The 16,146-nt window shown below is 40.5% G+C and overlaps 1 protein-coding gene across 2 annotated transcripts in view; it reads right to left on the reverse strand.

The window, feature by feature from the left end:
- The window catches only part of epb41l4a (erythrocyte membrane protein band 4.1 like 4A), a 340,503-nt gene that overhangs the window by 102,533 nt on the left and 221,824 nt on the right, over positions 1-16,146 (reverse strand). For both annotated transcript variants that reach the window (XM_067982951.1, XM_067982950.1), the window contains 3 exons: positions 10,034-10,121; positions 3,306-3,394; positions 3,156-3,219 (listed from right to left, as the gene is read on the reverse strand). In XM_067982951.1, the coding sequence (XP_067839052.1) occupies positions 3,156-3,219; positions 3,306-3,394; positions 10,034-10,121 (241 nt within the window). The remainder of the gene's footprint in view (positions 1-3,155; positions 3,220-3,305; positions 3,395-10,033; positions 10,122-16,146) is intronic.

Raw genomic sequence — 16,146 nt, forward strand, 5'->3', positions numbered from 1 at the left:
CCTACCTGTCACAGACACATCTATCCACGATAGAAATGACCACTGCAAAGTCCTTATGACGACAAAGTCTCATCTCTACCAGGAGGACATCCTCTAATGTGTAGTATGGCACTACCTCTGCATCAAGTGGGATATACTAAGACAGATCTAAGCCCTAAATTGGGCACCCATGAGGATCCATGGGCCATTAGCAGCAGCAAAATCTGTAAGCTCATAGTCCAGAACATCCCTCACTTCTTGATCACCATCAAGCCAGGAGACCAACCCTGGTTCAGTGCAGAGTGTAGAAGGGCGTGCCAAGAATGGCATACTTTAGAATGAGATACCAACCTCATGAAGCTACTACACAGGACTTCCTGCATGCTAAACACCAGGCTACAATCAGAGCTAAGAGGTCCCATCATCAATGGATAAGAGCAAAGTTCTGTGGCCCTACAAACATCCAGTCAAGAATGGTGGTGGACAGCCAGGCAATCAACAAAGAGGAAACTTCATAAACATCCCCACCCTCAACCATGGTGGAGTCCAGCATGTCAATGCAAGAGACAAGGCTGAAGTGCATACAAGTATCTACAGCCAAAAATGACGAGTGGATAATCCTACTCAGTCTACTCCAAAGGACCCCACCAAGGACCAGTGTCCAGCCAATTACGTACAGTCCATGGGACATTAAGAAATGGTTGTGCACTAGCCACAGCAAAGGCTATGAGCCCTGACAACATTCTGGCTATAATCCTGAAGATCTGTGCACCAGAGCTAATTGCTCCCCTAGCCAAACAATTCCAGCATGGCTTAGACACTGACATCTATCCAACAATGTATAAGATTGCCTGGGTATGACCTAGCCACAAAAAAAATGACAAATCTGACCCAGCCAAATATCATCCTATCAGCTTCCTCCCAGTCATCAGTAAAGTGATAGAAGACGTTATGAATAACGCTAACAAGCAACACCTACTCACCAATAACCTGCTCACCGAAGCTAATTCATATTCTACCAGAACCACTCATCTCCAGACCTCATCACAGCTTTTATCCAGACATGGAATCGAGCTGAATGCCATAAGAGAGGTGAGAGTAGCTGCATTCATCTCCCCTTGACCTTCAATTGAACCACCGTCACCGAGTCCCCACCATCAACATCTTAGGGGTCACCATCGACCAGAAACCTAATCAGACCAGCCATATCGACACTGTAGCTACAATATTAGGGCAGAGACTAGGTATTCTGCAAAAAGTGGCTTACCTCCTGACCCCTCAAAACCTCTAAGGCACCTACAATGCTCAAGTCAGGAGTGTGATGGAATACTCAGCAGTCACCTGGATGGGTGCAGCCGCAACAACACTCAAACAGCTCAACACTATTCAGCACAGAACAGTTTGCTTGATCGGTGCCTCTGCCACTAGACTTGATATCCACCCCTCCATCACTGGCATACTGTGGCTGCAGAATCTACAATTTATAGGATGTAGTGTAGAAACTCACCAAGCTTCCTTCGATAACACCTCTCTGCCCTATGACCTCTACCACCGAGAAGACCAGCAATATCATGGGAATACCATCACCTCCAAGCTCCCCTCCAAATCACACACCATCCTGACTTGGACATTACTTCGTCGTCATTGGATCAATATCCTTGAATTTGCTACCTAACACGATTCTCAGAGCACCATTACCACAAGGACTGCACTGGTTCAAAAAAGTCTACCACCACCATCTGAAGGAAACTAGAGATGGGCAGTAAATGCAGCCTTACCCACAGCGCCCTCAAACCGAGATCAAATAAATAAAATTTGGGGTGGGAGGGGGATGGGAGAAGAGGCTCCAAAAGAAGCACTTGATGCTAACGGGGAGAGAAAGGAGAAGCTAGAAGCATCACCATTGAGGGGCAGGGGTGGGGGGGTGCTGGTGTCGAGGGGGTAGTTTGAAGAGAAAGACAAAACATGGCCCCAGATCCTCCTACAAAATAAATCTAGTATCCCCTTTCAGACTCTCATTTACTTAAGGTGAAAGAATGATGGATATACATACAGCTTAGGTTACAAACACATGTCCCACTGCACTTCCAGTGCAATTATTTGCTTTCACATGTATTCATGGCTGTTTTTGAGTTGTCAGCTCTTTTGGAGCTGGAGGTCAGCTTTTCTTAGTTTTCTAAATTTGCCATGCATGCATTGGACAAATTAATATTGAACATTCTACTTTGGTGTATCCTACAGGTACCTATTTTTCATGAATCAGTCAAACTGAGTAATACTAAAATAGTGACAAATACAACATCAGGAAACTACAATTAATAAGCCTTAATTGCTTATTTTCAAATCCCTAATAGTTGCAAGCAATTATCCATCAATACTATTATATTACACTGTCATACTTTTTGACTACAATACTTTCATTTTGTTTTATTTTACAGCTATCATTTGAACTATGTATATAGTATCAATCTTAGGTGGAATGGTTGCCATTTTGCTGTAAACAGCATAAGGTTGGCAGGAACCCAAACAGCAATGAAGTAATAGTTTTCAATATCAACATTTATATTTTAATAATCTGTCAAGGACTTAGTCTAAATTTCTCTCCGTCTCCCCCACCAGAGGGTCCAGGCACAGGGTCCCTGATAGATATGGCCAGCTCTGTGCACTCATAAAAGTAATGAGTTGATTCCCCAGTCAGCGCTGCTGGCAAGGAGTAGCGCTTGCAGGGAGCACTGGTCCAGAAATCGTGGCTTGCAGTGCCTGACTTTACATCTATTAATTTAAGTGGACAGAAAATTAGGCAGTATGGGCATAACTGAATTAGTCCTATAGTGAGAGTGTATGGCCAGGTTTGAAAATCCAGCACTCAGTTGATTGCTTTCAACATGTATGGTTAAGTGACTAATTTTGATATTAAATGAAAGTTGTATTTGCCACTGGAAGTAGATCCACTGAGTTGGACCATGAATTTTGTTTTCACCTCTTGGAACTCCATTTTGAATACTTTCAAGTGCTGAACGACACTCTCCTCTTTCCTTTTGGGTTCTAAATGAAATATACTTAAGAAATATCAACCCGGTTCTTATTAAATGGCACAAAATCTGAAGCTAAAACAATAATCTTATGAAGTTGAGTCTTAAGGATTGATGTCAGAAGAAATAGAAAAACGTGCTTACATCTTTGCCCAGCACCCTTAGCTCAAACTGGGTTTCTCTGAAGTTCACCTTGGTGATTCTTGGCCTGTAATCAAACAGAGAGCTTTTAGCTTAAAATGAAAACAAGTGATATAAGAAAACAAAAAACAGTGTACATTTCAGATCACCTACCAGAAATACTTTCCAACTTGGATTTTGTTCTTGTAGACAACAACCCCAACTGGTGTTAATCCTAAAAAATACTCTGTCTGGTTTTCTCCCTGAAAAGGACAAGGAACAATCAAATGTGAAAATGCTTAACTGAAGGAGGTCAAATTTCAGTGAGTTTAAAAGGGATCTTGCCTTGGTGGATTGGAATCAAAACTTGATAGGCAAAACAGTAATTGAACAATGGGACGCCTTCAAGGAGGAGTTGGTTTGGGTACAGAGTAGACACATCCCTACAAGGGGGAAAGGAAGGGCATCCAAAGCTAGAGCTCCCTGGATGACTAAAGATATAGAGATTAAAATGAAACAGAAAAAGGCTTATGATGAATGTAAGATTCATAAGCTAAATACAGAAAGTATAGTGGAGATCTAAAAAAGGGAATAAGAGAGGCAAAGAGAGAATATGAGAATAGATTAGCAGCTAACATAAATAACCCAAAAGTCTTTTATAAACATATAAATGGCAAAAGGGTGGACAAAAGAAGGATGGGACCAATTATGGACAAACAAGCAGAGAGCATGGCTGAGGTACTAAATGAATACTTCACATCTGTCTTCACTAAAGAGGATGCTGCCATTGTAGCAGTAAAGGAGGAGGTAGTAGCGATATTGGATAGGATAAAAATAGATAAAGAGGAGGTACTTAAAATATTGGCAGTACTCAAAGTAGAAAAATCACCAGGTCCAGATGGGATGCATCCTAGGTTTCTGAGGGAAGTAAGGGTGGAAATTGTGGAGGCTCTGGCCACAATCTTCCAGTCCTCCTTAGATATGGGGACGGTGTGGGAGGACTGGAGGATTGCAAATGTTACACCCCTGTTCAAAAAAGGGGAGAGTGATAAACCCAGTAATTACAGGCCAGTCAGCCTAACGTTGGTGGTGGGGAAACTTTTAGAAAAAATAATCCAGGACAAAATAAATTGGCATTTGGAAAAGTACTGGCTAATAAATGAAAGTCAGCACGGATTTGTTATAGGAAAATCATGTTTGACTAACTTGATTGAGCTCTTCAAAGAATTAACGGAGAGGGTTGATGAGGGTTGTGCAGTTGATGTTGTGACTTTCAAAGGGCATTTGATAAAGTAACACATAATAGACTTGTTAGCAAAATTAAAGCCCATGGTATTAAAGGGACAGCGGCAGCGTGGATACAAAATTGGCTCGGGGACAGAAAGCAGAGAGTAGTGGTGAACGGTTGTTTTTCAGACTGGAGGGAAGTATACAGTGGTGTTCCCCAGGGGTCAGGATTAGGACCACTGCTCCTTTTGATATATATTAATGACTTGGACTGGGGTATAGAGGGTATAATTTCAAAGTTTGCAGATGACACGAAACTCAGAAATGTAGTAAATAATGTGAAGGATAGTCACAGACTTCAGGGGGACAAAAACAGACTGGTAAAATGGGCAGACACATGGCAGAGGAAATTTAACACAGAGAAGTGTGAAGTGATGCATTTTGGTAGGAAGAATGAGGAGAGGCAATATAAACTAAATGGTACATTTTAAAGGGGATGCAGGAACAGAGAGACCTGGGGGTGTACCTACACAAATCTTTGAAGGTGGCAGGACAAGTTGAGAAGCCTGTTAAAAAAGCATAAGGCATCCTAGGCTTTATTAATAGAGGCATAGAGTACAAAAGCTAAGAGTACACTGGTTAGGCCTCAGCTGGAGTATTGTATTCAATTCTGGGCACCACACGTTAGGAAAGATGTCAAGGCCTTAGAAAGGGTGCAGAAGAGATTTACTAGAATGGTGCCAGGGATGAGGGACTTCATTTATGTGGAGAGACTGGAGAAGCAGGGGTTGTTCTCCTTAGAACAGAGAAGGTTAAGGGGACATTTGATAGAGGTGTTCAAGATCACAAATGGTTTTGATAGAAAAAATAAGGAGAAACTGTTTCCAGTGGCAGAAGGGTCGGTAACCAGAAGACATAGATTTAATGTGATCAGCAAAAGAGCAAGAGGCGACATGAGGAAACATTTTTTTACGCAGCGAGTTGTAATGATCTGGAATGCACTGCCTGAAAGGGTGGTGGAAACAGATTCAATAGTAACTTTCAAAAGGGAATTGGATAAATACTTGAAGGGAAAAAATTTACAGGGCTATGGGGAAAGAGCAGGGGAATAGGACTATTTGGATAGCTCTTTCAAAGAGCTGCCACAGGCACAATGGACCGAATGGCCTCCTCCTGTGCTGTACCTTACTATGATACCATGAAATTTAATAAGCGGTTTCATTTACAGGTATTATTTAAAAATACTCATATCACCTGTATACTTCCTGTTTAGAAACCTTACTTCCTGTTATGATTTTTACTTACACTTTTCTATCAACATTTATATCTGGCCCCTTTCAGATTTATTTGTCACAATGAAATCGAGCCTCTGGTCACTAGGTTGCTCCATGGGGCAAATTTCTGAAGTCTGTCTCCAAACCCTGTCACCATCTTGTGATAAGTTAGTTTACGGTGTATATTCTTCCACTAACTAAAGATTAGGCTTAAAATTTACAAGCTTCAGTGAGATCAAACACAGAATGTGGGATGCCAGGAGGACAAGATGAGTAAAAAGTAGCGATGAAATACAAGAGGTATAAATTTGGGCATGAGGAGAGTGGGGCAGAAAATAGTCATAATCAGCTGGCTGTATGACCTAGCTGAGTTGTGAAGGAGAGAACTCCATAAGTCCCACGTTTAATGTGGATTTTCCTGGAGCAGATTGTGCCATGACAGTTAAAAGACATATAGCAGCATGAAAGCAGCAGGACGGAAAGAAAAGGGATACCATTGACAGAGAAGAAGTGAAGATTGGATCAGGATGTTAGAGGTAGGAATCTGAAGAGGCAAGGGTACAAAAAGGTGGGGGAGCAAGCAGTTAAACCAGAACTAGAATTGTTAGTACAAAGAAGGAGAGTCAGTCACTGATAGAAAAAAAGCCAATTAGATTCACGTGAGGGCAATATGAAAAATGGAGAACAGAGGGGGAAAGACCAGCAACACAGGAGATCAGAAACAAGAACACTATCTTAATAATAATAGATTACTACACCACACATGATTTACCATATTATTCTTCTTTCTGCCCAGCTCATGGGACATATTCTCTTATATATTAATAATGGCCAACGAGACATTACAAAGAATTACACAGAATTAAAAAAAATGTACAGCACAGAAACAGGCCATTCGGCCCAACAGGGACATGCCAGTGTTTATGCTCCACACGAGCCTCCTCCCACCCTTCTTCATCTAACCCTATCAACATGTCCTCCTATTCCCTTCTCCCTTATGTGTTTATTGAGCTTCCCCTTAAATGCATCTATGCTAGTTGCCTTAACTACTCCTTGTGGTAGCAAGTTCCACATTCTTACCACTCTCTGGGTAAAGAAGTTTCTCCTAAATTCCCTATTGGATTTTTTAGTGACTATCTTATACTTATGGCTCCTAGGTCTGGTCTCCCCCTGAGTGGAAACATCTTCTCTATATCTACCCTATCAAACTCTTTCCTAATCTTAAAGACCTCTATCAGGCCAACCTTCAGTCTTCTCTTTTCTAAAGGCAGGAGCCCCAGCATATTCAATCTTTCCTGATAGGTATAACCTCTCATTTCTGGTATCATTCTTGGCCATCTTTGCAATCTTTTTTGCAATTTCTCCGGTGCCTCAATATCCTTTTTATAATGTGGAGACCAGAACTGTTCACAGTACTCCAAATGTGGTCTAACCAAGGTTCTACACATGTTTGGTATAACTTCTCTGCTTTTCAATTCTATCCCTCTAGAAATGAACCCCAGTGCTTGATTGGCTTTTTAAAAAATGGTCTTATTAACCCGCGTCACTACTTTTAGTGATTTGTGTATCTGTACCCTTAATCACTCCGCTCCTCTACCCCGTTTAGACTCTTATTTTCCAAGGAATATGTGGCCTTATTATTCCTACCAAAATGTACCACCTCACACTTATATTGAAATTAATTTGCCAATTACACTTCCATTCTACATGTTTATTAATGTCTTCCTGTATTTTGTCACAGTCCTTCTCAGTATTAACGATACCCCCCAATTTGGTGTCGTCCACAAATTTTGAAATTATACTTCCCATTCCAGAGTCAAAATTGTTTATGTAAATGGTGAACAACAGTGGTCCCAGCACCGATCCTTGTGGAACACCACTTCCCACCTTTTTGGGAAGTTTGAGTAACTACCTTTAACCCTTGCTATTTGTTTTCTGTTTTGTAGCCAGCTTGCTAACTATTTTGCTACTTGTCCCCGACTCCACATGCTCTGACCTTAGTCATGAGTCTACTATGCAGTACTTTATCAAAGGCCTTTTGAAAATCCAAATATATTACATCTACTGTTTTGCCCTTGTCAACACTTTCTGTTACTTCTTCAAAGAATTCCATAAGGTTAGTAAAGCATGACCTTCCCTTTTGAAATCCGTGGTGACTATTTATTATATTTTCGGTTTCTAGATGTTTCTCTATTACATCTTTGAGTATGGATTCCATTATCTTTCCCATCACCGACATTAAGCTAATTGCTCTGTTATCTAAGGAAGGATATACTTGCCTTAAAGGCGGTGCAACGAAGGTTCACTAGATTGATTCCTGGGATGAGAGGGTTGTCCTATGAGGAGAGATTGAGTAGAATGGGCCTATATTATCTGGAGTTTAGAAGAATGAGAGGTGATCTCATTGAAACATATAAGATTCTGAGGGGGCTTAACAGGGTAGATGCTGAGAGGTTGTTTCCCCTGGCTGGAGAGTCTAGAACTAGGGGGCATAGTCTCAGGATAAGGGGTCGGCCATTTAAGACAGAGATGAGGAGGAATTTCTTCACTCAGAGGGCTGTATGACCTACTCCTGCTCCTATTTCTTCTGTTCTTCTGGTCTATAATTCCCTGGTCTTCATCTATCTCCCTTTTTAAATATAGGAATCACTTTAGCTGTCCACCAGTCCTCTGGCACTCTTCCCTTTTCTAATGAATTTTTATATATATGTAATAGTGCCTCTGCTAACTCTTCCCTAACTTCTTTTAGTATGCACGGGTGTAATCCATCTGGACCTGGGGTTTTATCCTCTCTAAGTTTGATTAGTTTATCAATTATCTCCCCCCTTTCCATCTTACATGTCTTTACATCTTTTTGATCTCTTCTTCTAATGTCATGCCCACCATATTAGTCTCCCTGGTAAATACTGAAGCAAAGTAATTATTTAATATTTCTGCCATTTCGCTGTCATTGCCTGTGAGTTTATTGTGTGTATCCCTTAGTGGCCCTATCCCTATCCTAATTTTTCTTTGTCATGAAGTAGTTGACACATCATAAAATATTTGTGTGTGTATATACATATGAAAGGTTTATTCAAAAATTCTGCCAGTTGCACCAATCAAAAAATTCAATACTTGCAAGAGGGCAGGGTGCTCCAAATGCTCCAAGAAAATAAATTTCACCCCTTCAATATTCAGTAATTTCTAAATCCTTGACTGCTTAAGGATACATTAAGTAAGTTAAACCCCTCAAGAGAAATGAGTTTAAGAGGTAAAAGGAGGAATATAGTAGAACCGAAGAGGCATTTTTGGAAGAATGGTTATCACAATAAACAAAAACTTAAACTGAGAAAACAGAAATGGAAATTATATCCTGGATCAAATCAAATGAATACTGGAATTCAGACAGACTTGATTTAGCACAACAAGAGTCCAGAGGTGGAACTCCTAAAATGATGTTGTCCTTATTGTCAATAACAGTTTTATCCCTTTACAAATATAAGTGTTGAATTGTTATATATAAATACAGAGTTTGACTGACAGTTGTTTTAACTCAAAAACACAAAAAATTATTTATATATTTTTGGGATTATGCACAAAGAATGACAGGCAGGCTTTACTACATTACAAAGCAGTAACCTGTCTTAAGCTGAGGTGATTTCTCCATATCAGTTCAAACCTAATATGTGTTACATTGCTTGAAATACCTTTGAAATCATATTATTCTACAAATATGCAAGCAGAGTAAATTCTATGATTCAATAAATGGAACTGTTTTTATTTAATTTTCAGCTTACCATGCTGGTAAAGAGTGTCAATGCGAACAGTAATAGAAGACTGGTTATCATGATCAAATCAAACAACTTGACCTGAAGTGGTATTCTACCAGGTGATTTGAATTGAAGTGTTATTACACCATGTAACTTGAACTCTATTGACAACATATTTTACTTATCTGCACGTCATGGGAGGATACTCTATTTCTTTTAAATCATATTAAAATAGAATAGTGTAGGACTCCCCCTTGACTCTTTGGCATTATGCGGTATGGTGCCATGCATAAACAGACCAGGAAGATGCCAGATTTAATCACTAGTTTTTGAGGTATTACTTTATCTTAACCAACTCAATGGTGGCAGCAATACAACTAGTCTCCGTCACAAGACCCAATCATTATTATCCAGTGGCCCTGCTGCAGTTGTACGTGCATGGACATCAATTAAGGATAGGATAAAGCTAGGCTGTGATACCTCCACATCTTAGTAGCCAGGCTAGGGCTCACACAACCATTGGAGCAAGGATCTTGAGGGCGACCAAAACCACGGAACTGTAACCTGACTTGGAAGGAAAGGAAGAAAAGGGGAGAACAAAATGTTGAAAATTACTATCTACATTATTCCCATTTGTGAAGGTAGTACTTACAAAAACAGGATGGAGATCAACACCATACATCTCTAATAATTTGGCAACTTGCAAGTAATTGAGTTCTGCCTCAGCAGGAACTTGACCCCTGAGAAAACAAAAAAGAAGTTACTAGGGCAAACTTATCCTGCTCTTACAACCATTTGTATCAGAACCGATAAAGGAAAAGACTGGTATTTATGTAGCACCTTTCATGACCTCAGAACGTCCCAAAGCGCTTTACAGCAAATGAAGTACTTTTGAAGTGTAGTCATGGTTATAATGTAGGGAAACGTGGTAGCTAATTTGTGCACAGCAAGGTCCCACAAACATCAATGTGATAATGACCAGATAATATGTCTTAGCGATGTTGGTTGAGAGATAACTATTGGCCAGGACACCAAAAGAACTCCCCTGCTCTTCTTCGAATAATGTGATCTATTACGTCCACCTGAGAGGGTAGATTTTAGAGTCATAGAGTCATAGAGTTATACAGCACGGATAGAGGCCCTTCGGCCCATCGTGTCCGCGCCGGCCATCAGCCCTGTCTACTCTAATCCCATATTCCAGCATTTGGTCCGATAGAGTCTCATCCAAAAGATGGCACCTTCGACAGTGCAGCACTCCCTCAATCCTGCACTGAAATGTCAGTCTTGATTTTGTGCTTAGTCCAGTATAGGGCTTGACCCCACAACCTTCTGATTCAAAGGAGAGAAGGGTTCTACTGAGTCAAGGCTGACACCTGATAAACTCATGTTACAGTGGTAACCAGGAAGGCACATAATTGCTAATTAGTAACAGCACCTCAGCAATTAATGATCACATTAGTTAAACAATCAAGGAGAGCGAGGGCAATGATAAGAAAATTATATCTTAATTAACTGTTTCAATTTCAAAGACAGTAATCATATTAAGTGTCTCGAAGGACATTTATGTGGTATAATCTTTGGTGCCACATCTCTAATGTTTCAAAACACGAACAAACAATTTTTAACTACCATCATAACCAAAACAATTTTCAGCAAAGAAAAAAAACATTTTGGTACAGATCAAAAAAAAAACTTGTGACCAGCTTTTAAGGAGCCCATTAGCACTCATTCTGAGTGGATGTGCTCCAAGGGAATGTTTTCATATTACATCATTCCAGTGTGCCTACTTTATTGTAAATTTAAAATTTTTAAAATATAGTAGAACTAGTGAGGTTCTCTGTGGCTAAGTGCTTATCATTGATAGAAATTATACATAGTGTGCATCATTGAGCTGCTAGGCGTCACTTCAAACATTAAAAATTCATTAGAAAGTCTGTTAAAAAATACATTCAAATGATCCAGGAACAACCAGACCATTCACGAACATGGTGGCCTGTTTGATCCCAAGCTTAATTTCAGACCACATATCCTCCCCACTACAAAAACCACTTACTTCTACCTCAACAACACTGCCATCTCTAATCCACCATTTCTCCATTGCCCCTTAAACCTTTATGCATGCTTTCATCACCTCCAGACTCAACTACTCCAACACTCTTCTTGCTAGCCGCCCGTCCTCCATCCTCCATGAACTCCAAATTGCACAAAATTTTGCCATACAAATCCTATCTCACTCGCTCATCACCCCTGTCCTCACTGATCCACTTTAGCTCACCATCCCCTAACTCATTAAGTTTAAATTCCTCATCCTCATCTTCAAATTCCCATGTTACCCAAAAACACTATGGGGTAAAAATTGATATGCGTTGCACCCATTTTTCGAGCGCAAAGGTAGGGGAGTCTATAACGAGGGGGCATAGATTTAAGGTGAGAGGGGAGAGATACAAAAGGGTCCAGAGGGGCAATTTTTTCACTCAAAGGGTGGTGAGTGTCTGGAACCAGCTGCCAGAGACAGTAGTAGAGGCGGGTACAATTTTGTCTTTTAAAAAGCATTTGGACAGTTACATGGGTAAGATGGGTATAGAGGGATATGGGCCAAGTGCAGGAAATTGGGACTAGCTTAGTGGTGTAAACTGGACGACATGGACATGTTGGGCCGAAGGGCCTGTTTCCATGTTGTAGCTTCTATGATTCTATAAAACGGGCACAGCATTGACAAATATAGCAGTGGGATGGCCTGTGCCCAGGGTGTGCATTTGAGTCACTACTAAGTTTGTCAGGCCCATTTTTAGGCATCCTAGGAGGCTGCCTAAAACAGCCGTTAGGCCCTTTGCATATCTTAATGAGAGTCCTAACGCCTGAAATTGGTCTTGTATGAGCGATGCAGGAGCCTTCTTCCGTGGTCACTGATTCGGCCTAAGCAGCAGTTGGCACCAAAGGTACGTTTTTTTAAAAACAATTTTTTAAAAAAACGTTGTTGTGCAGCCAGGAGGTGCAGAAGCCCTCCCCCGACTCCACGGTATCTCGACCGACCCCCACCCCTCCAATGCCACTTGACCACGCCCCAGGACTTACCTTTGGGCTGCTGCCGGTAAGGCAATTGGCCTGATATTCATTTTGTTCAAATGGTGAGCTGCCTGGTGAGGCATGACAGGCGCCAGCAGTTTGCCCAATTAATATTAATGAGGACAATTTCGGCCCTCATTAATATTAGGCCCAATTTCGGGCTGGTCTCGGGCCTCCCGGTTCGGGTATGCATTGCGGCCGCATTGCCGCCTTCACACCTGAAACCAGGCGTCGATGAAATTCTGCTCCCATGTTCCTCTGACTCTGGCCTTTTATACATTGCCCCTCCTTTTGTCTCATAGCCTTCAACCACCAGAGTCCTATTCTCTGGAATTGCCTTCCTAAATTTCTTCTGTCTCCTCCTCTTTTAATAACCTTCTTAAAGCTCATCCCTCCAACTAAGTCTTCAGTCATTTCTTATACCCTTTCCCTTCCTGGCTCAGCATCTATTTCCCTTCCATTTATCTGTGAAGTACCTTGGGATGTTCTTTACATTAAATGTACAGAGTCGTACAACACCAGGTTATAGTCCAACAGCTTTATTTTAAATCACAAGCTTTCGGAGCTTACCTCCTTCGTCAGGTGAGTGAAGAAGGGTTTCCATAAAAGCATCGCATATATAGCCAGAGAACAATGTCTGGTGATTACAGATAATCTTTCCAACTGCCCGTTATCACCCCTTGGCAGAGAGATAATTACAGCAATCAAAGGAGTGGATGGTGTTCAGACAGGTTTAGTCTGGGACACCTTACATTTAAGAATACATTACATTAAAGGCACTAAATATACGCAAGTTGTTTTAGTATCTAGAATATACATTTTAATTGGGCCAAATGACAAGTTTGTACTTAAATGTTTATTACATTTGGATGCATTAATTCCAGTGTTTCAGAATCGTCATATTTGGAAATGTGTGCAGTTAAGGGAATTATGTAGAAAACAAGCTAGATTGAAATAGATAGCCAGCTTAGGTGAGGCTATTTGCAACTGGCTGATTTGTTCCTAGTCTTAAAATGAACTTTCATGTTGTGTATTAAATTTCATTATTGTGCCCATACTGCAAACTTAAAATATACTGGAGGTATTAATGCTCTTGCTGATCTGTAGCACAAAGCACTGGAATTATGTTTCCATAGCTCCCAGCTACAAACAATAAGGTGGGAAACTACTTGCTTACCAGGTTAGTGAGTGCAGTATGCAAGAGTAGTGTCACATTTCAAAAACTATAGCAAGTTATAGGCTAACACTATACTTGACATATCGCAAACCACCAGAAAGCATTTTAAATATTCAGCAGTCATGTACAACTGTGATATAATGGATGAAAGCCTAAAACTTCCATCTTTAGCTAAGAGAGGTCAAATGATTTAAACTATTTGATGTTTAATCATTTATGTTCAGAAAACAATTTTTCTCTTTCACACAGTAATTCCATGCCAAGCTGGAAAGCAAAGTATATTTCTTGGCACTTAACTGGTAATTATACATATATATATTTTTTTACAGAACAAGCTTTTGAACAGTAACTGATCAAAGAAATAACAAAATTGATCCTAGCATCATATATGCAGTCAGAGACTACTTTGTACGCTGCAATCCAATGGGCCAGCGGTATGTGGTGGACAATGATAGCGGCTCACACTGGGATTCTTCACTCGCAAACAGTCCTGTGTTCTGAGCAACACTTTGTTCATGGTTACACGATTGGCTTTAAATACCACACATTGCTTTCTGAAGGATAACTGCATTCATCTGTGTTTTTCTCTGGGGTTTCAAGAGGTGCTGGATAACTATTCGAATAAGGAACACTAGATCTATACAGGAATCAGGCAGATCAGGACATGGCGGTTAATTGAATAAGAAAGAATGTGAATTCTACTATGGACACATAATAGTAACAATAAAGGTAACTAATCTGTCAGATAACTTACACATTCAATGCCCATACAGCAGTGTTGAGCAGATTTGTAAGTATATTCACTTTTGGAGTAATCTATTTTGAATTGTAATCAGTAATAGAGCTGACAATATCTTAAATGAAAGGGGTTGGGAAGAGACCACGTGTGACCATTGCTGCATAAACAAACCTTAGCTTTAATTTAGTGAGGACAAAGTCAGCCTTGGCTGTGTTAATAAGAACATAAGAAATAGGAGCAGGAGTAGGCCATACGGCCCCTCAAGCCTGCTCCACCATTCAATCATAATATGGCTGATCCTCGGCCTCAACTCCACTTTCCGGCTCGATCACCATATCCCTTGATTTCCCCTAGAGTCCAAAATTCTATCGATCTCAGCCTTGAATATACTCAATGACTGAGCATCCACAGTCCTCTGGGGTAGAGAATTCCTCTGAGTGAAGAAATTCCTCCTCATCTCAGTCGAAATATCCGACCCCTTATCCTGAGACTATATCTCCTAGTTCTAGACTTTCCAGCCAGGGGAAACATCCTCTCAGCATTTACCACATCAAGCCCTCTTAGAATCATAAATGTTTCAATGAGATCATCTCTCATTCTTCTAAACTCCAGAGAGTATAGGCCATCCTACTCAATCTCTCCTCATAGGACAATCCTCTCATCCCAAGAATCAATCTAGTGAACCTTTGTTGCATCCCCTCTAAGGCAAGTATATCCTTCCTTAGGTAATTGTAAACAATTTTACAACACCAAGTTATAGTCCAGCAATTTTATTTTAAATTCACAAGCTTTCGGAGATTTTCTCCTTCCTCAGGCAAATGAAACATTTGCCTGAGGAAGGAGAAAATCTCCGAAAGCTTGTGAATTTAAAATAAAATTGCTGGACTATAACTTGGTGTTGTAAAATTGTTTACAATTGTCAACCCCAGTCCATCACCGGCATCTCCACATCATGCCTTCCTTAGGTAATGAGACCAAAACTGCGCCCAGTATTCCAGGTGTGGTCTCACCAAAGCCCTGTACAATTGAAACAAGACTTCTTTGCTCTTGGACTCCAACCCCTTTGCAATAAAGACCAACATACCATTTGCCTTCCTAATTGCTTGCTGTACCTGCATGTTGATTTTCTGTGTTTCATGTACAAGGACACCCAAATCCCTCTGAACAACATTTAATAGTTTCTCACCATTTAAAAAATATTCTGTTTTTACCTACCAAAGTGAATAACGTCATATTTCCCCACATTATACTCCATCTGACACCTTCTTGCCCACTCACTTAATCTGTCTATATCCCTTTGCAGACTCTTTGCATCCACAGCTGACTTTCCCACCTAGCTTTGTATCGTCAGCAAACTTGGATACATTACACTCGGTCCCTTCATCTAAGTCATTAATATAGATTGTAAATAGCTGAGGCCCAAGCACCTAACCCTGCGGCACCCCGCTAGTTGCAACCTGCCAACTCAAAAATGACCTATTCATTCCTACTCTCTGTTTTCTGCCTGCTAACCAATCTCTACTCCCAAACCCATGAGCCCTAATCTTGTGTAATAACCTCTTGTGTGGCAACTTATCGAATGCCTTTTAAAAATCCAAATATGCTACATCCACTGGTTCCCCTTTATCTACCCTGCTAGTTACATCCTCAAAAAACTAATAGATTTGTCAAACAAGATTTCCCTTTCACAAAACCATGTTGACTCTGCCAAAACATATTATGATTTTCTAAGTGCCCTGTTACTACGTCCTTAATAATAGATTCTAGCATTTTCCCTACTACT

This window comes from Heptranchias perlo, chromosome 4 (assembly GCF_035084215.1).
Source record: "Heptranchias perlo isolate sHepPer1 chromosome 4, sHepPer1.hap1, whole genome shotgun sequence".
Classification (NCBI taxonomy): Eukaryota; Metazoa; Chordata; class Chondrichthyes; order Hexanchiformes; family Hexanchidae; genus Heptranchias; species Heptranchias perlo.